The sequence below is a fragment of the Natrix helvetica genome, assembly GCF_964273705.1.
Source record: "Natrix helvetica genome assembly, chromosome: 7".
Lineage (NCBI taxonomy): Eukaryota > Metazoa > Chordata > Lepidosauria > Squamata > Natricidae > Natrix > Natrix helvetica.
The window spans coordinates 65,295,994-65,323,077 of NC_138558.1; the positions used below are offsets into that span (position 1 = coordinate 65,295,994).

Sequence of the window (27,084 nt, forward strand, 5' to 3'; positions counted from 1 at the left end):
CCTTGCGCGCACACACTTTTCACTAAAAAAGGGCTAAATGGGATGCCATAGAGCCGGGACTGGTGGGCGGGGCCACCTGTAATTTCCGCTACCGGTTCAGGCACACCGGTCCAAACCCGTAGAATACCACCTCTGATCCTGGCCACATGACCATGGAAATTGTCTTCGGACAACACTGGCTCCCTTGGCCAAAAAACAGAGATGAGCAACATGCCCTAAAGTTGGACATGATTGACAGGGAAATGTTTACCTTTAGCAAAATTGACATCAATTAAAATCAAAATTAAAATAAAAAACAAATCTACTGTCAGCGTTCCAAATATCATCCAGAATTAAATCAGAGTTCAAGGCATAGCTTTCATCAATTTAATAAGAGAGACATGTTGGTACATCTGCGGGAACCCGAATCTGAAAGCTTCCTGGGGTTTCCACCCAGTTGAAAGTTCATCATCTTGTCCCCACACCCAAGTCCATCACATGGTCCAACCTTCCACTGCCACGCTGGCATTTCCACCCATCTGTTTCCAGTCAGGTGCAGAGGTGCGGAGACAAAGAATGACCTTGGAATGTTTTATTTTGACAGCAACACATTCTACTCCTTACTATCCCACCTCCCAATTACCCTACTAATGAAACAACATTAGAAAAATAATAGAGAGTGTGGCAGGCCAAAGATCCTAAAAGGAATATGACTGCAGGCCTGACACCTACCATATTACAGTTCAACATGGTGCATGTCCTTCTCCTGAACTTAGCTATTGTTCTGTTTGCCTTGTTTGTGAATCCCATACTCCATTGTTCACAGATGGTCAACATGTGGCGCTCTATAAAGTTAGTGAACTCCGAAGTCTTATTTTAGCCTACCTCAACATGGTTAGGGACAGAACGGATTGCAACACTAAGTCATTTGGGGGACAGTTCTGTGCTTCAGTCTTCACAGTTACTTGCATATACTTTTCACGCAATCATCAACCCAAGCAATATCAAAGTCCAGATCTACATTTACTGTTAGAATCTGTGGAGTGTTTTCAGATGTTGTGTTCTAGCTCTTCTGCTTCTGACTTAGCCAACTTGAGTCTCCTCCAGCATTGTTGTTGTTAGTTGCGAAGTCATGTCCGACCCATTGCAACCCCATGGACAACGTTCCTCCAGGCCTACCATCGTTGGTGGGATTCACTTACCTTCACTACTGTTTTGCAAATGTGAGTGTGCTCGTATGCTCAGAAGGTCAGGCATTACGTGGGGCGGGTGGGCGGAGCCTCCAGCCGCCGCTGCTACCAGTTCTCCCGAACCAGTAAGAACCAGCTGAATACCACCTCTGTCTATCATCCCCTGGAGTCCATTTAAGCTCACGCCTACTGCTTCAGTGACTCCATCCAGCCACCTCATTCTCTGTCGTCCCCTTCTTCTTTTGCCCTCAGTCTTTCCCAGCATGAGGCTCTTCTCCAGGGAGACCTTCCTCCTCCTCATTAAGTGGCCAAAGTATTTGTGTTTCCTCTTCAGGCTCTGGCCTTCTATAGAGCAGTCAGAGTGGATCTCCTCTAGGACTGACCAGCTGGATCACCTCCATCATTACCTGTTGCTAACTTGCGACAACAAACAAGAAAAACATTAAGAGAAATGCAACACACCAGCAGGCTTTACTACCATAGTATTTGCAGATTACACCTAGAATAGAGAGCTACTCACTTCCAACACTTTGCTTGTTCTTTTTATCCATTCATTATATTTTGCTGACAAGTACAGTTATTGGACTGCCCTACATAACATAGTCCCTCCCATGCCTTTTAACTCTTCTCTCTCCTGTATATGAGTATCAAAGGATCCTTGAAGCTCTTGCACAGATTATAAGCAGGCCCAGTGCTGCTCCCAGTTGGAGAGCGAATTGTGTATTCATTGGGGAATGCTGCCATCTACTGAGGACATCACCTTGCAAATAAAGAAAACTAGTGTATCCTAATACAGACGTATGCATGGCAAGTCCTGTACAGTTATCAGTTTTCTTGGAATTGGCTTCAATCTTGTAAACAGTAGAGGGAAGATAACAGAAGTATATAGTAAGGAAGGATCTAAAAAAGTTGAAGATTATTAAATTAACTATTACCGTTAAGGGACATGGTGGCTCAGTGGCTAAGACGCTGAGCTTGTCAATCAGAAAGGTCGGCAGTTCAGCGGTTTGAATCCCTAGTGCCGCTTAATGGAGTGAGCTCCCGTTAGTTGTCCCAGCTTCTGCCAACCTAGCAGTTTGAAAGCATGTAAAAAATGCAAGTAGAAAAATAGGGACCACCTTTGGTGGGAAAGTAACAGCATTCTGTGCACCTTCAGTGTTTAGTCAGGCCGGCTACATGACCACGGAGACGTCTTCGGGCAACGCTGGCTCTTTGGCTTTGAAACGGAGATGAGCACCGCCCCCTAGAGTCGGGAACGACTAGCACCTATGTGGGAGGGGAATCTTTATCTTATTATCGGTTACATTTTCTAACTTTAGGGCCAATGGAGATTCTCAAAACTGGCTGTGAGAAGCAACTTCTGGTATTGTTCAGCAGGCAAATGGAATATTTTCCCTTCCCCAGCTGATTTTTGAGCAGCTGAATTGTTTCACACAATCCACAACTAAGTATATAAATGTCTTGTTATCAAGGACATTAAAGTATGTCTTAAAATTGCATATATGGTGCTCTGAATCCAGACGAAATCTTGCAATTGTTTATCTGAATTGTGTTTATGGGTGGCTGTTCGTTTTAAGTCTGTGGTGAATCATCTGCAAGGGCTTGTCCTTTGCTATAAAGCTTACAAGATTTTGGGTTGCAGGAAATGCTTGCTATAGGTTTAAGATATGTGTTTCCTCTTACGGATTTGCCAAGTACTTTGGACATTGGTTGACCACAGCATACAGAACTATGTGCTTGGTAGACAACTCCAGCTGTACGCTGTGCATCTTGCCACAATTAGGAGCTTACCCAGAAGTTGACACCTGTCATTTATAAACATCATATCTTTTTGTGATTAAGGTGTATTTTGCTATGTATCGGTTCACTATTTTGACAAAAAGTGAATGATTTAGACAGTAATCTACCATTTCACTTGCCCCATAGGTTACTATGGGAAGTACTTCATTTTCTTATTCTGAATGTAATGAAAAACAATGATTCTTCATTTCTGGCTGGAAGCTACAGGAGATCATTCCTCTAATTGTTTTGAGTTTTTGATGTTTGATGTGAACCTCAACTCTTAAGGAAGCATCCGTCCTTCCTGTTTGAAGCTTCACACTAAATATGAATTAACTGGATTGGCTCAGCCACACAATAAGCAAACCTCTGTACCTTTCTCCCCAAAATTTGGGGAGGGGGAAAGGTTCCACGGTTGTTTTAGTCTCCTGAAATATAACACAGCTTCAGAAATCTCTTTCTTGTGACAAACGCGGCTATCCATGAGGAAGAAAAGTATAGAGGAACACTTTGGAGAAGATATGTAGGGACCTTTAGTTAACTAGTTTGATCCTAGGTAGAGGCAGATATTTCTCTCTCTGGGCACAATGAGAATGTATCTGCTGAACAAAACTCCTCATTGGCAACAGGAAGGGCATCTGGCCAGTAAACCCTCAGCTCCATTCATTTGTCCAGACTCCATCCCACAAGGGAGTATGGGGTCGTTAAAAGAAGATGATGATAATTAGTTAACCAGAGCTTAGCCCAGGAAAACAACAAAAAAATGTGAGGAAGAAACTCAAGGTGGCTTTGCCTTGATTCTTTTTGGTATAAGAGGGAGAGAAGTGAAAATACTCTCAGGCTCTCAAGGATCTTGCCGTTATAGTCTGTACCAATAAAGTAGAATTTTAGTATTTCTTGTATCTGTTTTCTGGCGTTATTTGCCTCAAAGAGCAGAGAGAAAAAGATTGTGTTTCACCCGACAGTGTAATGCAGTCAAGTAACAGCAATCCATAGTTTTGGGATGGTCATCACTACCCATCAGACAGGTATCTTTCTTCCTTGAGTACCCCTTTTTTTTTTTTTGCTCTTGAGTAGGAAAGATTTAGTGGCACAGTAATTTCTTAGGTTGTGTCACTAATCAGAGAGTGATCCCTTATTGGGAGAAAAAGCAGAGTGAGGATTCTGTAAAGCACAAGCATTGTCTTGCCTATCAAGAATATTCAATATTTAATAGAAATTGGGTGAATTTTGTAAACGTGCAGTTTCCTTCTCTGGTATTCATTTAAAGGGATGTGGTGGCTCAGTGGCTAAGATGCTGAGCTTGTCGATCAGAAAGGTTGGCAGTTCAGCGGTTTGAATCCCTAGAACCGCATAATGGAGTGAGCTCCCGTTACTTGTCCCAGCTTCTGCCAATATAGCAGTTCAAAAGCATGTAAAAATGCAAGTAGAAAAATACAGGGACCACCTTTGGTGGGAAGGTAACAGCGTTCCGCGCGCCTTCAGCATTTAGTCATGCAGGCCACATGACCATGGAGACGTCATCAGACAGCGCTGGCTCTTTGGCTTTGAAATTTAGATGAGCACCACCCCCTAGAGTCGGGAATGACTAGTACATATGTGCGAGGGGGAACCTTTATTTAAAGCACATTCTCTAGAGATACAAATCACAGTGCATTAGTATAACTTAAAGAAGCTGGCTTTTGCTTCAGGAATCCATTTTTACCTTCCACTGAATAAAATAATAACTGCTTCCCAAGCCACATGCACCCTCTCAAGCATACAAGCTATTGTTAGCATTGGAGTCTGGAAGAACTCCAGGAATGTTATATAGCCTTGGGATATAATCCAGATGTTTTCAGTTGAAAACTCACTGTCTGCAAACCCCAAATCCCTGGAAGCAGATGTCTTAGCCGTTTTATTCCTTTGTATTAAAAAAAGAAAAAGTGTTACCCTAGAGAAGAACTTAAGTCCATTAGTTATTTTAAGATCAGCCGATGCAACTCCCTTCGGTTTCTCAGTAACATCTCTTCACATTTTTAAAAAAACTATCAATAAATCGTTGATTACGATATCATCGATTTTAGAGAGAAATCAATAAGTGATCATGTATCTTTTCTTTCAGTAAATGGTCTTTTTAAACTACTAGCTGATAACTTGGCGTTGCCCGGGTATTTGTTTATAGGGGGAAAATGTCTGGACCAAACATAATTTATCATCTTGGATTTCCCCCCTTACCAGAGGGAGCCCCTTTGTGGAGTACTGTGAAGCCGTTACCCTGGCAATTCCACTGGACTGTACAGTAGAAGCCATTTTACGGCAGTACAGTAGAAGCCATTTTAAGGCACAACAGATTGTATCTTAACAGAACATCCCCACCCCCCGCCCGAGGGGTGTTAGGGGTGTCTTATCCCCACAGTATTTGTTGCTTAAGAGTAAGTCATTTGTGTATCAAGTTTCGTTGAAATTGCTCGAGGTATTCCAGAGTTATTCTTGAACACACACGCACACACACACACACATATATTATGAAGAGTTACAGCTATTAATCATTAAAAGCTCTATTAAAGCGAAACTAAGTTTGTTCAACCAATTAATGTGCAAGATTGTGCAGTCTGTATTCTCTTCTGAAACATAACATATTTTTGCTTGTTTGCAAGCTCTATTTTTTTTTAAGATTAGCTTTATCTCTTCAGGAAAACTGTATCCTTGCCAAAATTGATCAGGACAACTGATCTTTCTTGTTTAAGATCAACGTGGCATAGTTCCTTCGCCCGCAAAATATCTTAGGTGATATCATTTCAAATGTGTTTCATAATGCAGCAATCATTTTCAAATCTTGCTTAGAATTTCTGATCTTTTAAATTCAGTGTCATTGAAATTAGAATAAATGACAAAAAAATTGGTGGGGTTTTACAAGTTGTCCTTGACTTGCAACCGCAGTCGAGCTTAAAAATTTATGCTGTTAAGTGAGACATTTGCTAAGTGATTTTTGCCCCATTTTACGACCTTTCTTGCCACAGCTGCTAATTGAATCACTGCAGTTGATAAGTTAGCAACCCGGTTGTTAAGTGAATCCGGCTTCCCCATTGACTTTGCTTGTGAGAAGGTCATAAAAGGTGATCACGTGACCATGGGAGACAGCAACGGTCATGAGTATGAAGCAGTTGCCAAGCATCCGAATGTTGATCATGTGGCCATGGGGTTGCTGCAAAGGTCGTAACTCTGAAAAACGGTTATAAGTTGCATTTTTCAGTGCCGTTGTAACTTTGAAAGGTCACTAAATGAACTCTTGTAAGTCGAAAACTCCTTGTATTGTGTTGTTTTTATTTCTGTAAGCTTGTTTTACAATTTATAAAAAGGGCAACATTGATAAACTGTTTTCATGTGGAAAAATATTTGCAACTTTCTTGAAAAAATCTCTTCGTTTGGAAAAATGATTTTACGTACTTCTAGCTGAAGAACCTGCCAACCAGTAAAAACCTTCTATAGAGAATTAAACACATATATGCCAAATATTAATTTTCCACTTGGATTTACCGTATTTTTCAGAATATAAGACGCACTAAGATTTTTAAGAGGCAAATTAAAAATATAAGATTTCTGCACTCTGCAGACCTCCCCAAAACAGACTGTTTTTTGTGAAAACGGGCCTGATTTTTTTTTTTTCAAAAAAAGGGCATGAATAACCTTTTGGAGGCTTGTAGAGTGCTCCTGGGAGCTTGGGGGGGGGGGGCAAAATTAAGCAAAAAATGGCATGTTTTCCGTGAAAATGGAGCAGTTTTTTGTCAAAAAAAGGGCATGCATAGCCTTTAGGAGGCTTGTAGAGTGCTCCTGGGGGCGGGTGTGTGTGTGTTTAAAATTAATCAAAAAACAGCACATTTTTCGCTCATTTCTGCCCTCTCCAGCCCCCAGGAGCACTCTGAAAACCTCATAAAGCCGATGCATGGCCATTTTGGTGAAGGGGGAGGGGTTTCGGGAGCCAAAAAAATTGCTGTATTCACTGTATAAGACTCACCCAGATTTTCAGCCTCTTTTTTGAGGGAAAAAGCTGTGTCTTATATTCCTAAAAATACGATAATTATATGGCCAGTAAAATATTTAAAATTGGAATAACTTATACCAGTGATGGCGAACCTTTAAGAGACCGAGTGCCCAAGCTGCAAGTCTCTCTTTCGCTTGTGTGCTTGCATGCGCAGCAGCGATCTAAAGACCAGCTGGCCAGCGAGAGGCAGGGCTTCACAAGAGTGGCAGCTCTGCAAGAGGCGACATCTTTTTCTTTCACGAGCTTCTGTATCCTTGCAAATGCCACGGAGAAACATGGTGGAGCTGAGCTGGGGTGACGGCACGCGTGCCCATAGGGAGGGCTCTGAATGTCACCTCTGGCACATGTGCCATAGGTTCGCCACCACTGACTTATACTGTGCTCCATATCAGTGGTGGGTTTCAAAAAATTTTAGAACCTCTTCTGTAGGTGTGGCCTGCTTTGTGGGAGTGGCTTGCCGGCCATGTGACCGGGTGGGAGTGGGTTGGCAGTCATGTGACTGGGTGGGCGTGGTCATCTTGTAAAATGTGGTGAAACTCGCTTAACAATGCTCTTGCTTAGCAACCAAAATGTTGGCTCAAAAACTCTGGCATTTGAAGCACGCAAGTCTTAAAGCTGTCAAGTTACAAGACCCTTGCATCCCCAACCCTTTAGGAAAAAAAAACCCATGGATGTTCAAACTTGACAGCTTTAAGACTTTAAAGTTTAGATAGGACTCCTAGAGGCGGGGGGGCGATTGGTGAGTCAGCCAATCAGTGAGCGGCGGGCGGGGCAAGCGTGGTGCAGACGGGCAGGGGGAGGATGCTGGAACCGGTTTCTAAAGGGCACGGTAGATTTGTGGATCCTCTTCTATAGAAGAGGTTAGAACTGGCAGGAATCCACTCCTGCTCCATATATATCTCAGATTAACTGTCGCATTATTAAACTCAAATGTATATAAACAACATATACGAATCTCTCAAGGAGAAAGACTGGAAACATTTCTCTGGTTTTGCGCTATAACTCTTGGATTTTGGCATTTGAACCAAACCGTTCAATCACCAGTCTTCTGCACGTGCCAAAATATACAGCTAAAGTTGAGTCTCTTATCAAAGTAGCTTGAGGGGTTAGAATAAAATAGGGGAATAAGCTTAAATTACTGTAAAAAAAACCTTTAGTTTCTTTAGTGTTAACTTTTTTTTTTAAGAATATGGATTGGCATGTTTTGTTTTGTAAGCTTGTGGGAATTTAAACACCATTAATCACAAGATGATCATGTGTTGCCAGCGGGAAGCTGGGAATTGTTTGCTGTATCAAGCTGCAGTTCTTCAAGCTTGTGAAAACAATACCATCAAATATTTCCAATCTTTTGTCTTTTTCACAACCACCATTGTTGCGGCGCCAAGCCTTTAATACTTCCACACCTTTTGTCCTCTGTGCCAGGTAATGGGCTATGACACTGATGAGTGCCCAAACAGGAACTCACACGCATGTAGAGTCCAAAGACCAGTTGGCTGGTGTGCGAATGAATGTTTTTTTGGCCATTTTTCAGGCTGTTTTCAGGCCGTTTTGGGGGCCATTTTCAGGTGGTTTTTCAGGCTGTTTTCTGCCCCCAAAATCGGCCTGATACCCCCCAAAACAGCCCCAAAACACCCTGTTTTTTGGGGCATTTTCAGGCCGTTTTCTGGTGCTCTGGCGCCTGGGAAGACCAGCTGCCTGGAAACCAGAAGAGGAGCTGGCGAGGGTGCACATGCCCCCAGAAAGGGGTCTGCATGCCACCTCTGGCACGTGTGCCTTAGGTTTGCCATCACGGGGCTATGACTTTCTTGAGATTCTGTGTGATAATCCAGAATACATATGGCTGAATGCAGAATTCTACCTATTGTCCCAAAGGTGCTTTTTCAAGAGGCAACTGGACTTTCTGGGTTGGTTTTTGGGGGGGACAGGGGGGGGGAGAAGATGTTTCGCTTCTCATCCAAGAAGCTTCTTCAGCTAAAAGGATGCAAATGACTAGCCATCTGCAGGGAGTATCAATCCTTCCATTCCCCACCATCCAGTCAGAGCTGAAGAAGCTTCTTGGATGAGAAGTGACACGTCTTCAAAGAAAAACAAAGGAAGTCCAATTGCCTCTTGGGGGGAAAAAAAGCACCTCTGTGTCTGGTAAGCCGGTGAGCAAAATTCCCAATTGTGGTCATTAAATCTTTACTGGAAAATCATCTAGAATCCGGTGATCTTCTGTTGTAATTATAAAGCTACAGTATGCGTTTGGGAATAGTTAAAGGTAAAGGTTCCCCTCGTACATAGGTGCTAGTCGTTCCCAACTCTAGGGGGCGGTGCTCATCTCCATTTCAAAGCTGAAGAGCCAGCGCTGTCCGAAGACATCGCCATGCTCATGTGGCTGGCATGACTAAATGCTGAAGGCACGCAGAACGCTGTTACCTTTCCGCCAAAGGTGGTTCCTATTTTTCTACTTGCATTTTTACATGCTTTTGAACTGCTAGATTGGCAGAAGCTGGGACAAATAACGGGAGCTCACTCCATTATGTGGCGCTAGGGATTCGAACCGCTGAACTGCCAACCTTTCAGATCGACAAGCTCAGCGTCTTAGCCAGAGTCACTACGTCCCGTTAAATAAATACCAGAGAAGGAAACTGCACATTTACAAAATTCACCCAATTTCTGTTAAATATTGAATATACTTGATAGGCAAGACAATGCTTGTGCTTTACAGAATCCTCACTCTGCTTTTTCTCCCAATAAGGCAGGGGTGTCCAAACTTGAGAACTTTAAGACTTGTGGACTTCAACTCCCAGAATTCCCCAGCCAGCATAGCTGGGTGGGGAATTCTGGGAGTTGAAGTCCACAAGTCTTAAAGTTCCCAAGTTTGGACACCCCTGCAATAAGGGATCACTCTCTGATTAGTGACACAAACTCCGTGGTCATGTGGCCAGCGGGACTAAATGCCGAAGACACATGCTGTTACCTTCCCACTAAAGGTGGCCCCTATTTTTCTACTTGCATTTTTACATGCTGTCGAACGGGAGCTCACTCTGTTACACGGCGGTAGGGATTTGACCCGCAGAACTGCCGAACTTTCTGATTGACAAGCTCAGCATCTTAGCCACTGAGCCACCATGTTACATCACGGTGATGTAGAAAGGGTTCAGCTAGAAAGGGGTAAAAGAAAGGGCATTTTCAGAGACCCAGGTTGAACTAATGAACAGCCTGTCAAATTCAACAAGCCACAGAGAAGACCAGAGTGCCTCTGGTAGTCCTTGACGTACAGCTACAATTCAGACCAAAATATATGTTGCTCAGTGGGACTTTTGTTAAGTGAATTTTGCCCCATTTTATGACTTTTCTTGCCATATTTGTTAACACTACAGTTGTTGAATTAGTAGCTGGGTTGTTAAGTGAATCTTGTTTCCCCTTTGACTTTGCTTGTCAGAAGGTTGCAAAAGGCAAATCACATCACCCTGGGACATTGCAACTGTCATAAATATGAGTCGTTAAGTATCTGAAGGCTACATAAACAGAGGGATAGAATCACGATCACATGAAGTGTTAATACCACTTTATAATGCCTTGGTAAGGCCACACTTGGAATACTGCATTCAATTCTGGTCGCCACGATGTAAAAAAGATGTGGAGGCTCTAGAAAGAGTGCAGAGAAGAGTAACAAAGATGATTAGGGGACTGGAGGGTAAAACATATGAAGAACGGTTGCAGGAACTGAATATGTCTAGTTGAATGAAAAGAAGGACTAGGGGAGACATGATAGCAGTCTTCCAATATCTCAGGGGTTGCCACAAAGAAGAGGGAGCCAAGCTATTCTCCAAGGCACCTGAGGGTAGAACAAGAAGCAATGGGTGGAAACTAATCAAGGAGAGAAGCAACTTAGAACTGAGGAGAAATTTCCTGACAGTTAGAACAATTAATCAGTGGAACATCTTGCCTCCAGAGGTTGTGAATGCCCCAACACTGGAAGTCTTTAAGAAGATGTTGGATAGCCATTTGTCTGAAACGGTATAGGGTTTCCTGCCTAGGCAGGGGGTTGGACTAGAAGACCTCCAAGATCCCTTCCAACTCTACTATTGTATTGTATTGTATTGAATGTAAATCACACGACCATGAGTATGCTGCAACGGCCATGGGTATGGAAAATGGTCATAGGCCTCTTTTTCCAGTGCCGTTGTAACTTTGAACGGCCACTAAGCGAACTGTTGTAACTCGAGGACTACCTGTACTATCAAGCTGTGAAGTGAAGATTTAGTGCAACTCTGTTTTGACACATTATTAATAAATGCTTAGAACAGGATAGGCAAACTGAAGCCCTCCAACTGTTTCCAGTTATAATTCCTATCCCTGTGAATTGTTCTGAGACACTGGATGGTGGCAGCATAACTAACTTTTTAAATCATTATCATCATCATCCTTATTATCCCTTGCTTTGGTTGGTAAAACATCTGGGAGGCAGCTGGTTGTCTATCAAATATTCAGTTTTCTCATCAGATATACTGCATCTTAAGCAAGGGCTTCTATGTTGCCTTGTCACAGAACAAGCTGATGTGCTCCAGATGTGTTTGGGTCTAAGGCTCCTCAAACTCTCAACAAGTATGATCATCGGGAGGTGCCTCCTGATAGAAGCCAGACCTCTTCCTGTCAGATTGATGCACTGTCACAAATAAAGATGACATAGACGGATGGCCCAATGTTCCTTGGAGTATTTTGTATAAGATGAATGTGAATTTAGCAACATCAAGGGTGATCTGTATGTTTTAAGAGGGCTTTCTACTTTTATTTCTACATACCATTTCTTTTCTTTTTTTAAGTATTTATTGAATTTTCTAACATTTAAAAGAAAAAACACAAAACACAAATTTAGACTTATAACAGCTTTTCCATATCGGTATCCATATCTTTCATAACAATACAAAAAAATTCTATCTATATCGTTATCCTAAGTTATATGCTTATTTAAATGCACTCTATATATTATACTTTTACCATTGGTACCTTAAGTTTTACGCTTACTCTCAAGCCATCTATTCCAAATTTGATAGTACTCAGTTTCTTCTCTCTCCTTCATTTCCATAGACAGTCTATCCATTTCTGCACAATCATAGATTTTCCTTCTTATAATTGGGTCTGGACTCTGGAGGAGCATCTGTTTGTTTCCAATTCTGTGCTAAAATGATTCTGCTTGCGGTTAATATGTGTAGTATTATGTACTGTAATTTTTTCTCCATTTTCCCATCAAAGATTCCCAAGAGGAACAATTCCGGCTTCAACTCTATCCTCTGTTCAGTTATCTCTTTGAGCCACTTTCGTATCTTACACCACGCCTACATACCATTTCATGCTAACTATATTGTGTTCAATTATTTTCACTCGCAGAAATATCTCTTAGAATTTCATAGTGTAAACCAGGGTTCCCCAACCTGTGTTCTGTGGACTGGCATCAATGTACGGCATGTCACGAAACGGGGCCGTGCAAACAAGCGAAGCCCCGTCTGCGGGATGCAGGCGGCACAGGAAACAACATCCCCTCCAATCCGTGGAAAAACCTATCTCCATGGAACCGGCCCCCGGTGCCCAAAAAGTTGGCGGGTGTAAACCACAATTGCTTTTTAGGAAAGGTGGTTTCAGTTTTTAATAATGTTGGGCTTATTGTTGGACTTTTATTTTAGCTTTGGCTACTGCCTGGTGTTAAGGAGCTATTCCAAGTCTATACTATTCAGATTACTACTTTTAACTCTTGCTATATACATGTAGTCCTTGAGTTGCAATAGTTCATTTAGTGACCGTTCAATGTTACAGCAACATTGTACTTAAAAAGTGACTTTATGATCATTTTTCACACTTACGACCATTGCCAAATCTACATTAGTCATGTGATCAAACTTCGTACATTTGGCAACGGGTTCATACTTACAACCGTTGCTGTGTCCCAGGGTCCCCCTTTTGTGACCTTCTGACAAGCAAAGTCAGTGGTGAAGTCATGTTACTAGCTTCACAGCTGCAGTGATTTGCCTAACAACTGTAGCCAGAAAGGTTGTAAAATGGAACAAAATTGACTTAACAAATGTTTCACTTAGCAACAGAAATTTTGGGCTCAATTATGGTGGTAAGTTGATGACTATCTGTAGGTGACGTCTGAGCAAACCTTTTAGCATAGTCTGGTTTAATATTGTCTTTTAGCCAGTTTTTTTTAATGTCTTTTCCTAACTATCCTGCCATTGTCAATTTAGCTTTAGATATTTGAATATATAAATCTCTTGTGCTGCACTAATGACTGCACTAAAGTAATCTACAAATTTATCTGACAATTTTCACCCAAATTCCTGACAAATATTGCCCACTCGGATGCTTTATGACAGGGGTGTCCAAACTTGGGAACTTTAAGACTTATGGACTTCAACTCCCAGAATTACCCAGCCAGGCTGGCTGGGTAATTCTGGGAATTGAAGTCCACAAGTCTTAAAGTTCCCAAGTTTGGACACCCCTGCTTTATGACCTTGCTAGTTATGACCTTGTTGGTTAGATGCTATCTAACCAACAGCCTGACCTTCTCTGGATTCAAGTAGTAACTAGCCTTAATCCTTTGCATCCCAGACAATATTGACCAGGGGTGGGATTCAGCCAGTTCAGACCAGTTCGGGCAAACTGGATGTTAATTTTAATCTGGTTTGCCAAACCGGTAGTTGCAAGGACTGGCTGACCCCGCCCACCCCTCCCCTCCCAGGAGTCTCCACGCGGCCCGTTTTGAAAAAAAAAAAATGAAGTATCACACATGATTTGTTCAAACACTGACTGATATTTGCTGTTGAGTCAAAAAGTTAAGTGTGAACATGTGTGACTTCTTTTGTAAGCAAGACTGACCAGAATCCCTTCTCAAATCCATTGTCCCTGGATTTTTCACGTCTTTGAAAAATGAAAACAAGCCAGAGGGAAATTAGATTTTGTTGTTTTTAATCCATGTCATATATAAAAACCAAATGTTTCCTGGAACATTTTTAATTTGCTTTTCCACTCTTACAAAAAGGTGCCCTAGAAAGAACCTGGCTCTAATCCTCACAATGTGATGTTTTTATGTTTCCAAGCAGCCCATAAGCGTTGGAAATTGCGTTCTGGGGTATTTTCATTTTTCAAATCAGAATTCTTTAAGAAAGTTCCTAGAAATGTTGGCACAGTATAAATTAGGAAAATAGTCTTTAAGTAGTAAGTAAAGCAGGCATAGTAAATCAAAATTACAGGTAGTCCTCAACTTACAATGGTTCATTTAGTTCAAAGTTACAACGGCACTGAAAAAAGTGACTTATGGCCATTTTTCATACTTTGATGGTCATGTCATCAAAACTCAAATGCGTGGCAACTGGTTTGTATTTATGATGGTTGCTGTGACCCCTTTTGCGACCTTCTGACAAGCAAAGTCAATGGGGAATCCAGATTCACTTAACAACCATGTTACTAACTTAACAACTACAACGATTCACTTAATAGCTGTGGCAAGAAAAAATTGTAAAATGGGACAAACTCGCTTAACAAATGTTTCACTTAGCAACATAATGTCAGCCCTGGAGACCATCTTTCTCTCTGGATCTTCAGTGCTGGCACAATTAGTGCATAGGCCTGCTGTGGGAAACTGGTAGGGGGAGGATTATATGGAGTATGGGAGATATATACTCGAAGTATAACATGCTCCAAAGTATAAGACACACTTTCGGGGAGGAAAACAAGGGGGGGGGGGGGAAATCTGCCTCTGCTTCCCAGCAATTTGCCTCCTTGCAGCAAACAGCAAACAGTACATACAATAGACACTGTTTGTAGTGTTACATTTTAGACTATACTAGTACAGATGCTGTTAAAATTGATGTGGCTTTCTGGAAGTATACATTATTCTCTGCTATTTAAAAGAAGATACAATAGCACTGGGCCTCTTCAGATCAAGCATTTGTTTTAAAAACCTTCTTTATTTTGTTAAGTTGTCTAGAACAACATTAAAGCAGTCTTTAAAAAATAAGTAATAATTTGGACATTCTCCATAGTGAGTGTCAATATGACATCTCTAATAAAATGGAACTTGGAGAAACTGTCTGCCTCAGAGTCTTACTTGGTTGGGGGTGTTACCTGGAACCCTGACGCATAAATTTTGAGCTCAATTGTGGTCGTACCTCGAGGACTACCTGTATTGGTTTTTCAACCTGACCTTGGGCTTCAGTTGCTGTTATGACACACTCCGTTTGTAATAAAACCATGCTTTTAGATATATCAGTTCCTAATACCATGCGTATAATACGGTGTTTCCCCGAAAATATGACATGTCCGGAAAATAAGGCCATGCCATATTTTTCGGGTGGGCAAAAATATATGCCCTTCCCCAAAAATAAACCCCTGGGACAACCCCCCCCCTCTGGCCAGGCAGAGCGCCACTCACCAACCTAGGGGTATCCCGAAGGTGCCAAGCTGCAAGGGGCAGGGAACAGGGACTCACGTGGCTGCATGCTGCTGGGCCAGCTCCTCCTCCTCCTCCTGAGTGCGGTCCTGGAGGTGCTGGATGTAGTTCCATTCCTCCATGAAGACCTGCAGGCACTTCTGGCACTGGTAGGCACCGAAGGCTGGTATTCCGGGAGGGGGAGGACCCCCAGGGCGCAAAGTGCAAGAGAACAAGGGAGGGACCCATTTCTCAGAAGCGGCAATCCTACAGAGTGAAACTATAATAGTTGCCATGTAAATCTAACATAGCAAATTATCTTGGGCAAGCTTCATCATAGAATAAGCATTGAAGTTTCTGACAGATTATATTGGAATTTTCTGTATGAAGCATTTTCTATATAAAGTTCTGAATTTCAAATGCTGATATGATGATTTAAACTGACTGTTTAGATTTCTGATTATGAAGATGACTGAAGAATCTGAATTTAAAATTAAGAGCCAATTTTGTCTCTATGAGCTTCACATGATATCATTAATCTTTTGGGGACCACTAAAAGAATTACGATCTGATGGAAAAATAATTTATGTATATAGCTATTTGTGGCAGCTGACAAAATGATGTTTTCTCTCAATAAAAGTGTGTACAAAGCAGTCGGAGTAAAAATAAAAAATTTAAAAAATCGCCACGTAAGTATTTTCTAGAATTCATTTTGTACCATGGCTGATGAAGTTGAATTCACCACTGGAGATGCTGGTGCTTCTGCCACTTACCCATTGCAGTGTTCTGCACTCTGTAAGAATGGCTTTGTAGTGCTGAAGGGACGTCCCTGCAAAATTGTGGAAATGTCAACTTCCAAAACTGGCAAACATGGTCAGGCCAAGGTTCATTTAGTTGGTATTGATGTGTTCACTAGCAAAATGTATGAAAATATATGTCCTTCCACTCACAATATGGATGTTCCAGATATTTATTTATTTTATTTATTTTATTAAATTTGTTAGCCGCTCCCTCTCCACAAAGGGACTCGGGGCGGCGTACAATAAATAAAAACACATATTATAAAATTACACATTGTACGGAGGAGGTATAAAACACGATACAATATTATAATAACATAGAAATATTAAAATAAGTTAAATTAAAACCCCAATAGAAATTACAAGTTTAAAAATTGCCAAGAGGATTAAAATGGAGCTATGGTTGAGCCAGGCCTGCTAGTTGAAAAAGGTGGGTCTTGAGTTTTGAACGGAAGGAGCGGAGGTCGGTGGTAATCCTAATATCCGGGGGGAGGTCATTCCAGAGGGATGATTACCAGCTAATGTGTATACTGGATGGCTACCTTTCTTTGCTGACAGAAAGTGGAGAAGATCGAGAAGATCTAAAAGGACCGGAAGTGCGCTCTCGTAACCTTTCCCTGGCTTCAAATTGAGGCCGACCTCGGCATGCTGGTGTCTCGGCTGACGGCTCCCCTCGTGAGGGCATCGCGCTGTGCAGGGTGCTTTCTTTTGGGACCATCTGTTGTCCTCCCACCTCCTAGAGCAGTGGGTCTCAACCTTCCTAATGCCGCGACCCTTTAATACAGTTATAACCATAAGATTATTTTATGTTTTCTGCATTTTTTGAAAATATGTGTTTTCCAATGGTCTTAGGCGACCCCTGTGAAAGGGTCGTTCGACCCTCAAAGGGGTCCCGACCCACAGGTTGAGAACCACCGTCCTAGAGCAACCATTCTGGCAAGTTACAGCATAACTCCTTTCAAGCAAAAATGGGCTGCGTGCCGCTGGAAAGGGGGGTTGCTGGGCGGCTGCTCATGAGCATGGTCACCTCATAGCTGCTGTGACAGCGCTCGCCCTGAGGTTGTGCCTGGCTCTTTGGGAGCCCACTGGCAAGAGAGCAGCCACCCAGCAACCCCCCCCCTTTCAAAACAATAACCCTCCCCCCCCAATAATAAGCCCAAGCCATATTTGGGGGGGGGTCTTATTTTAGGGGAAACACAGTGCGTTATCAGTTCCTAGATTCTTACCAACCAAAACGGGGTAGCTATTTTAAAAGAGGGAAGAAAGGAGATAGGGAGGAGGAGGAGAGAGGGAGACGAAAGTGATGGAGAGGGTACAAATATGGTGTATGGAGAGCAGAAGAGCCAATAATCGTTTTTGGTGGTTGATGGTAAGACGAATTGATGTAAATATTTAATAATAGAAAATAATATTGGTTATGTAACAGCATACATGTGGTTATTCGTTATGAAAATGGGAAAATAAAAAAACTTTTTATATAAAGAAAGTTGAACCATATTTCTGAACTTTAAAATATCTTGGCATTCTGCAGTATGGACATCACTAAGCTAGGACAAACCTGTTTGATTTTTAACAGATGCTAGCCTAAACTTGGTCCATTTTCCTTTCGTTAACAGAGAACCAGCTGCTAGGACTCTGTGGGAGTCCTTAATGAATCTAAAACAGAAGGAAGGTTTGATGGAAGTGAGAAGACACCTTGTGGAAGCTGCCAGCCGAGAAAACTTGCCAATCAAGATGAACATGGGTGAGCCATTAACTAACTCTACTGCGGATGCACTAGAAGTGGCATGACTTTCTAATGATCATTCATTTGAAAAGTTGGGTTTGTTCTCATTGGACAGGAAGCTAGATTTTCTGAAGTGATTAGGGTTTTGATGCCTTTGTTACATGGAGACCATGACTGTGGATTCTGCAGACATGCGGTCAACTATCTGTTTTGTTTTGTTTTGTAATGGAATTAGAATAGTTACACAATTGCATTAAACTGCATGAATCTTTTGCCTGGGACGTGGAGTGGAGTGGAGTGGAGTGGAATGGAATGGAATAGAATATGGATTAGGAATAGAATAGAATAGAATAGAATAGAATAGAATTCTTTATTGGCCAAATGTGACTGGACACACAAGGAATTTGTCTTCTGTGCATAAGCTCTCGTTGTACATAAAAGCTATAAGTGATAAATTATTATCGTAGTCATCATAAAATATATATTCATCATAAATCATAAGATACAACACAGTGAGAGAATCAATATAAATCATACTAGGAAACTAAATAAAATAATATAAATTGTAAAGATACAAGCAACAAAGTTATAGTCAGAAGTAGAAAAGGAGATAGGTAATAGGAAAGATGAGAAGAATAATATTAATAGGAAAGATGAGAAGAATAATATTAAAAGGAAAGATGAGAAGAAGAATATTAATAGGAAAGATGAGAAGAATATTAATACATTCTTACTAAATAGTTTGATAGTGTTGATAGCATTTTGGTGATCAGATGTATGGAAAGCATCTGGGAGTGAAGATTCATGCTTTTGTTTGAATCTTCGCTATTAGCATTTAATTGAGCAACCAAAGATACGTTGTCCTCAATGCCATGGTTTGACTTCAGAAGTAGCCTGCCTTGCTTGGCAGTTTTAACAGAGGACAGTAAATCGGAAGGGAGCCTGAATCCTTTAACTATGTCTCTTTATTAGCATGCTGAATGATAAAAAGCTGAGGCACCAGGAGGATAAGAGAAACAAATGCTCCTTTCTCTTGCCTCCCCCCTCCACTAATGGAAAAGGGCCTCCTTAGTAAACTACACAGAATGAAACACGAAAGGCTAAGGGATCCCATTAAAAAGCACAAGGCAGATTTAGCCTACAGTAACAATATACTGGTACAGCAGCCTTTGTTTGAGAGGCAGGAGTAAAGCTACTGTAAATCCCTTAAACAGTAAGGGGGTGGGAAAGAACTTCAAAGGAAAGGACAGATTTATGGAGATAAGGTATTTTTGAACTTTGATGGGAACATGAAAGAACATTCAAGATATGAGAAAGGAACGAAATGTGACCATTTTTGGACATTGTGAAAGGGGGGACATAGGAAACACTTATATGAGCCTCATATTCCCAAAGGTTTTGAATGTATGAGTTGGATCTGTACCACATCCATCATGGGGAAATACAGATTGGAAATTTAGTTTCCAACATTATTATAATCTAAAGCCCATTTAGACATTTCTTTGCAAAATGAATTTTGAGAGTGAAATAAATGTTGTCAATTTAATCTAAAGGTAAATGTAAAGGTTCCCCTCGCACATATGTGCTAGTCATTCCCGACTCTAGGGGGCAGTGCTCATCTCCGTTTCAAAGCCGAAGAGCCAGCACTGTGGAAAGGCATCTCCGTGGTCATGTGGCTGGCATGGCTAAGCGCTGAAGACACACGGAACGCTGTTACCTTCCCACCAAAGGTGGCTCCTATTTTTCTACTTGCATTTTTTACGTGCTTTCGGACTGCTGGGATGGCAGAAGCTGGGACAAGGAACGGGAGCTCATTCCGTTACGCAGTGCTAGGGATTCGAACCGCTGAGCTGCTGACCTTTCTGATCAACAAGCTCAGCATCTTAGCCGCTGAGCCACTGCATCCCCATAACCACTTTAACCTAGTGTTTCTCAAAAGTAGCAACTTTAGGATCAGTGGACTTTAACTCCTAGAATTCTCCAGCCAGCCATGCTGGCTGGGGAATTCTGGGAATTGAAGTCCACTCCTCTTAAAATAACTAAGGTTGAGCAATATTGCTGCAACCTGTGTCCTCATTGACACTATGAAAGAACTATAAATGATTAGCGACATGTATCTTTATAGGAGCCATAATGATTTTTCTTCCGAAAAGTTCCCTTGTAATAACTGATCTATCTACCTTGCTGCCTGTTGCCCTTTTCTTGCCTTTCCTTCTTGCTGGGGAAATATTGGAGCCATATGTCGGAGCATAAAAGGAGCGGCATGGTGTCCTAGTGATGAAGATGTTTGCCTCTCACTGAGAAGGTTGAGAGTGGAGTCCTAGGTAGTGGCAGATCTTTCTCTCCTAGGACACAAAGAGAAAAAATATCTACTGTGAACTCTGCATGGCATCAGGAAGGGCATCCGGCCAATAAATGCTCAGCTCCATCCAGTTACCCCGATTCTACCTCGGATTACAGGCTCGTAAAAAGGGAGTATATTGTCAGAGCACACAAAACAGCCAGTTTGGGGTTAAGACAGCAGACTGGAAGTCAGGAGATTGTGAGTTCTAGTCCCATTAAAACTGGGTGGGTGACTTCCGCCCAATCATTCTCTCTCAGCCCAACACCTCATAGGATTGTTGTGAGGAAAATAGGAGGATGAAAAAGTATTGTATGTGTCAGCTGCCTTGAGGTATTTTTATAACTCTTTAATATATATATATATATATATATATATATATATATATATATATATGTGTGTGTGTGTGTGTGTGTGTGTGTGTGTGTGTGTGTGTGTGTGTTGTAATTGTACTGATAAATAAATAAAGGGGTTGTGTAGTGACCTTCCTCCCATATTTAGTCATACCAGGGGTTGTAACACAAATACATATACATATACATATACATATACATATACATATACATATACATATACATATACATATACATATACATATACATATACATATACATATACATATACATATACATATACATATACATATACATATATATATATATATATATATATATATATATATATATATATGCTGGTTTTGTTGTATTCGGGTCTTTTCCCGTGTAAGGTTGAGATTGAACCTTACACGGGAAAAGACCCGAATACAACAAAAATACAACCGAATATTACAGTATATATGGGAAGCTTGGGTGCTAGTGATGACCAGAACATAAATAAGTAGATAAAGAGAGAAGAAGCACTGAGTAACCATATCTAGTATGAAGTGTTCTACAAGGGTGGCTTTACCATGTTCCCCGAAAATAAGACAGGGTCTTTTGACCCCCGAAATAAGCACTTGGCCTTATTTTCGGGGAGGTCTAATTATTTTTGAGGTGCAGGAGGCAGCAACTGTGGTCAACTCATGGCTGATGCTGTGTTGCAATATTTTCAGGGAGGGATTATTTTTTGGGGAGGGCTTATTTTACCGCATGTACTCAAAAGCCCGATTGGGCTTATTATCCCGGGAGGTCTTATTTTCAGAGAAACGGGAGTTTTTGACAATTCAAAAGATCTGATGTTTGGAACCACCTGTTTTTGAGCTAAAATGTATATGAAGCCAAATAAATTAAAACCTATAAAAATATATGCTCCATAGTTGCTTAGAAGTCAGGAAGGAGTTTTCTGTACAGACTTTTGTAACAATTATAGGGAGCCTGTAGTAAATTATTATTAGGGGTTTCCTTCTTTTTCCTCCAAGCATGATTAAACATTTTTTGATACAGGAGTTACATTTGACACTAGTCATGACAAAACATGGAACTAATCAATAGACTCAGGACATAGACCAGTGATGGCAAACCTTTTTTTTACAGTGTGCCAGAATTGCGTGCAGTCTCACTACTGCACCCCCCCGCGTGCCCACTCAATTCCACACCCAACGTCACACACACACACACACCGCATGCACCCCTCCCCCATGCTCCGAAGGCTTTCCTGAAGGCTGGGGAGGGCAAAAATGGCCTCCCCCACCCTCCTAGATGCCCTCTGGAAGCCAGAAACAGATCCTTTGGGGCCATTTTTTGTCCTCTCCAGCCTCCAGAGGCTTTCCTGAAGCCCGGCTCCTCTTCCTTCCTCGGCTGTTGGAAGAGCGCTGTGCCTGTTTCATTCTCTTTGGGAGCCACCATGCTTGCCCCGGCGCGAGACTAGCGCTGCCGGGGAGAAATCAGCAGGAGGGGGAGAAGAACACAAACTTCTGCTAGGAATGCCTTCTCCCCCCCCTCTCCCGCTGATCTCTCCCTGGCAGAGCTCATCTCACGCGGCAGCAAAGTGTGTGTGTGCGTGTGTGTAAACGGGGGCTGACTGGGACCGATCAGCTGAGAGGCTGGCAAAGAAGCGGCTCTCGGAGGAAGAACGGCTCCAGGCGAGGGAGCAAACCGCGATGAGCAGTAAGGGAAATGAGCGCCGGCCACTATCCCTGCCTTTTCGCGGCAGTGGGGAAGACTTCTTTGCTAGCCTCCCAGGTGATCGGTCCCATCCAGCCCCTGTTACACACACACACACACACACACACACACACACATATCCACCGCTTGTTGCCGCATGAGACGAGCGCTGCTGGGGAGAAATCTGGGAGGGGGAAAAGAAAACAATCTTCTGCTAGGGATGGCCTTCTCCCCCCTCTCCCCCTGATTTCTCCCCAGCAGCGCTCACCTTGCACGGCAACAAGCGGTGTGTTTGTGTGTGTGTGTGTAATGGGCTGGATTACTGCTCATCGCGGCTTGCTCCCTCACCACTTCCAGCTAAGAAGGCCAGGCGGGGCCTGGGCTGCAACCAGCAGGGAGGGGGTGGTATTGCTCCATCCTGCCAGGGCAGCGGCTACAAAAAGTAAGTGAAGTGAATGCCAGCCAGCATCTCTGCCTTCTTCCTCCGAGAGCTGCTTCTTTGCCAGCCTCTCAGCTGATCGGTCCCAGCCAGCCCCGTTACACATACGCACGCACACACTTTGCTCCCGCGTGAGGCGAGCGTTGCCAAGGCATCCTGGTACCGGGGCCGAAGGGGTGGCGGTGGCTAGGGCGGGCAAGGGCTTCCCTCCCTCCCCACCCTAGCGGACTTCTTGCACGGCTCCAGCCTGCGGCTCTGATGAGGATCCACGGTCCGGAGTGCTGCTGCTTCCAGCGGGATATATTCTGCCAGGCCCTTGGTGGTGTCTTTATGCAGTTAGCTCGCCTCCCCACCAGCAACTCCTCCGCCAGCATCCCGGCTGGAAGCGGAAGCGCAACTTTTGGCATGTGCAGCCCTTGCTCTTCCTGTTGGTGTTTTTTGCGTGCGCATGTGCGCCAGGAACCAGATCACCAAACGGCCAACACGCATGTGCACACTGAAAACAAGATCATTTTCCTGGCGTGCACATGCGCACCGGGTGGCTCCTCTTCTATTTTCTGGCACGCCAATGCACGTAAAGACCAGCTGGCTGCTGCGCCCAAACCCGGAATAGCAACTGGTGATGGCTCCACGTGCCACTTCTGGCACGCGTGCCATAGGTTCGCCATCACGGGCATAGACTATTAGGAAAATAATCTTTTTTTTTTTTTTGCTTGTTCGTTCTTGCAGTTTGGAGCTGGTTCCCTCTTGAGTCTTGGCAACTTTACAACACTGCAAAAAATCTTAAGTGACCTAAGTCAGACATAAGAGTAATAAACAACCCTTCCTTATTCAACAGGGCTCCATCTTCAGGCCATACCCAAGCCTAGGAGAATAACCAGATCTTCAATAGCTTCCTGAATATCATCAGAGTGGGAACCATCCAAATCTTTGGGACTATCTGTTCTGACCTAGGCTTCCTTAACAAGCATGAAGCAGAGTATTGGTCCTGGCAAAACCTCTTTTATTTACATGATGGTGTATTCCTCTCATTCACAGTCAGCAAGGCTTGGCAAACAGTCTTTCAGAGGAATATTTATCAACACGAACCTTATCTCGCTTGGCGAGCTGCCAGATAACTAGTTTCCAAGCGCAGGGCAAGGCAACACTTGGCACAGAATCTCTTATAGTGACAAACAAAACTTTTCACTGTTGAAACGACCGAAGGAACAAAATTGTTTCCTGCAAAAGCCCCTTCCCCATTCGCTCCTCTTTTATTTCCTCTGGGAGGAGCCAATCACCTCCAAGGTATAACTTTCCTCCCAAGTCGACTCTGCTTTCTTAGTTGTTCTTGTCTTCTGGCAGCTCTGCTCATGCGCACACTGGGAACAGGCTCCAGCTGTTCCTCTTCCTCACTTCTCTCTAGCTCCTTCTCTGCCTTTGATGCAAAGCCCTCGTCTGAGCTTTTCTCGGCCCCCAGGACTGGCCCATGTTCCTCCCCAACCTCCTCACTGTCCGACTCTGCTGCCAGCTCCACTGGCTGTTGTCAGGCCACAGCACTATCATTCCAGAGGGCAGATACTATAACCAAGTATGTTCCTTGGCTCCTGCTAGGTTAGCTGCTGCTAACCGATGGGATTCAAAGCATGCTCACTCTGCAATCTCATGGGGCAGCTGGAGACAGGTGGTCCCTCAAATCAATTGGACATGCCATGAAGGGCTTGTGGGAGATAACCAGCATTTTGAAGTGTACCTGGAATACTACTAATAAAAAAGGTTTCACAGGAGCATAATAAAGTAGGCACCCCTACTGCCCAATATATTGCATTCTGGAGCACTGTACTGTCAAGTGCTAGGTAAATCAGAAGATCCAGGCAACTCAAGTGGTTATAAAGATTTATTGCAAGCTCAAGTTCTCTACAAGGATCTAACCTACTAACAGCCCAAGAAAATTGGTGATAGATAAGAGTCACAGGAATTCATAGTGGGCTGGACCTTATTTCTCTTGTGGGTGTGAAGAGACTCATAACTGATGATGCATTTGATCCCTCCCTTGGGCTCAGCCTGGTCATCTGCTACATATACCTACCAAGTGATCTTCAAGGGTAGCCCCTATTACAATAGTCCATCTGTGATGGGATCAGGTGCGAGTGACAGTCCGAAGGGCATCCAGGAAAGGATGCAACTGGTGCACTAGATTTCCCTCTGCAAAGGGCTGCTCTCTCAATAACTTTCTCAATAGAAACCACTTGAGTCAATAAAGGAAACAAACGTTTTGATTTGGAAAGGCAATTAGTACCAGTTTTATGGCAAAGGTAATATTAAATAAATGGATTAAGGAATAATGAATGGATGCCCATTTTCTTAAATCCAATATGTACAGGGTTGGGCAAGGAATGGGTAAGAAGAGAAATAGTAGAAAAAGACCCTATACCCGTAATGACTAATCCATGGCACGCATGCCAGAGGTGGCATGCAGCGGCATCTCTGATGGCACATGAGCCGTTGCCATCAGAGTTCAGCTCCGATTATTATTATTATTATTATTATTATTATTATTATTATTATTATTATTATTATACGATTGTATCACAGCGGCCAGTTGATTCGCCGGATTTGGCATTGATTACTAGTCGGGCCCCACCCAGGGGCCTAGGACGTCGTAACATATTTTCGTAATATACGTGCAGATCCAAGCAGTGCAGCTTTTTGCATTTGACTGATGGTGATTTTGTCAAGTTTTAACTGTTTTAAATGTAATTCCAGTGCTTTTGGAATAGCACCCAGTGTGCCGATTACCACTGGAATTACCACTGCTGGTTTGTGCCATAATCGTTGGATTTCGATTTTTAAGTCCTGGTATTTCGCGATTTTTTCATATTCCTTCTCGGCGACCCTGCTATCACCTGGTATTGCGATGTCTATGATTGTAACCTTATTTTTCTCAACCAGTGTGATGTCTGGTGTATTATGCGCCAGTATTTTATCCGTTTGTATGCGAAAATCCCACAAGATCTTGACCATCTGACTCTCAATGACTTTTTCAGGCTTATGTTCCCACCAGTTTGTTGCTGTTTTAATATTATAATTTTTGCACAAATTCCAGTGGATCATTTGTGCCACTGAATTGTGCCGCATTTTATAGTCAGTCTGCGCGATTTTTTTACAGCAGCTGAGTATGTGGTCAACAGTTTCATCAACTTCTTTGCAGAGTCTGCATTTGGCATCATCAGAGGATTTTTCGATTTTGGCCTTAATGGCATTTGTTCGGATAGCTTGTTCTTGCGCAGCCAGGATTAGTGACTCTGTTTCTTTCTTTAATGTACCTGTTGTTAACCATAACCAAGTTTTTTTACTGTCCACTTTATCTTTTATTTTTTCCAGAAATTGACCATGCAATTTGTTCTGCCAACTCTCCATTCTTGATTTTATCACATCTTTTCTGTATTCTTGTTTCGTCTGTTGGGCCTTCAATAAATTTTTGTTCTTTACTTCGATTAATAGATGTTCTTGACTTTCTTTTAAATAATCAGCCAGTGCATGTTTTTCTTCTTCAACTATTTGCTTCACTTGTAATAATCCTCTGCCACCTGATTTTTGGGGCAGGTATAGTCTATCAGTGTCACCACGTGGATGTAAACTGTAGTGCATTGTCATTAGTTTCCTGGTTTTTCGGTCCAAAATGTCCAAATCAGTTTGTGTCCAGTTAACTATACCAGCTGTGTATCTTATAACTGGTATTGCCCAGGTATTTATGGCCTTGATTGTATTTCCACCATTTAATTTAGATTTCAAAATTTTCCTAACTCTGTTGGTGTACTCTCTCCTGACAATAGTTTTTACTTCTCCATGTTTGATGTTATCCAACTGCAAAATGCCTAAGTATTTGTAGGCTTCATTTTCATTGCATTTAATTAGTTGGCCATTGGGCATTTCAATTCCCTCACATGTAGTGATTTTGCCCCTTTTTATGGATACAGTGGCGCATTTTTCCATGCCAAACTGCATTGAAATATCGGTGCTGAATACTCGGACTGTGTTTGTCAGTGATTGGATTTCTATTTCTGACTTTCCATAGAGTATTATTATTATTATTATTATTATTATTATTATTATTATTATTATTTATTAGACTTGTTAGCCGCTCCCTCTCCACGAAGGGACTCGTGCCTGCAAGCCTCCCACGGGCCAACTGGCCTTTGGGTCTACTGTGCATGCACGGGGGGCCAGGGCATGTGCAGGGGAGTCGCATGTGCATGCATGGGGGGATGGGGCACATGGGGTTGCGCATGGGGCGGGGCACATGCGGGGGGCGCACATTCCATTTTGGGGGTTCGGGCACACACACATTTGCGCATGCACACCTGCGCTT

The 27,084-nt window shown here is 42.6% G+C and overlaps 1 protein-coding gene across 1 annotated transcript in view; it reads left to right on the forward strand.

Moving 5' to 3' along the window:
• The window catches only part of SCFD2 (sec1 family domain containing 2), a 166,976-nt gene that overhangs the window by 15,093 nt on the left and 124,799 nt on the right, over positions 1-27,084 (forward strand). Inside the window, exon 3 of the mRNA XM_081959298.1 lies at positions 17,802-17,929. Coding sequence (XP_081815424.1) covers positions 17,802-17,929 — 128 coding nt within the window. The remainder of the gene's footprint in view (positions 1-17,801; positions 17,930-27,084) is intronic.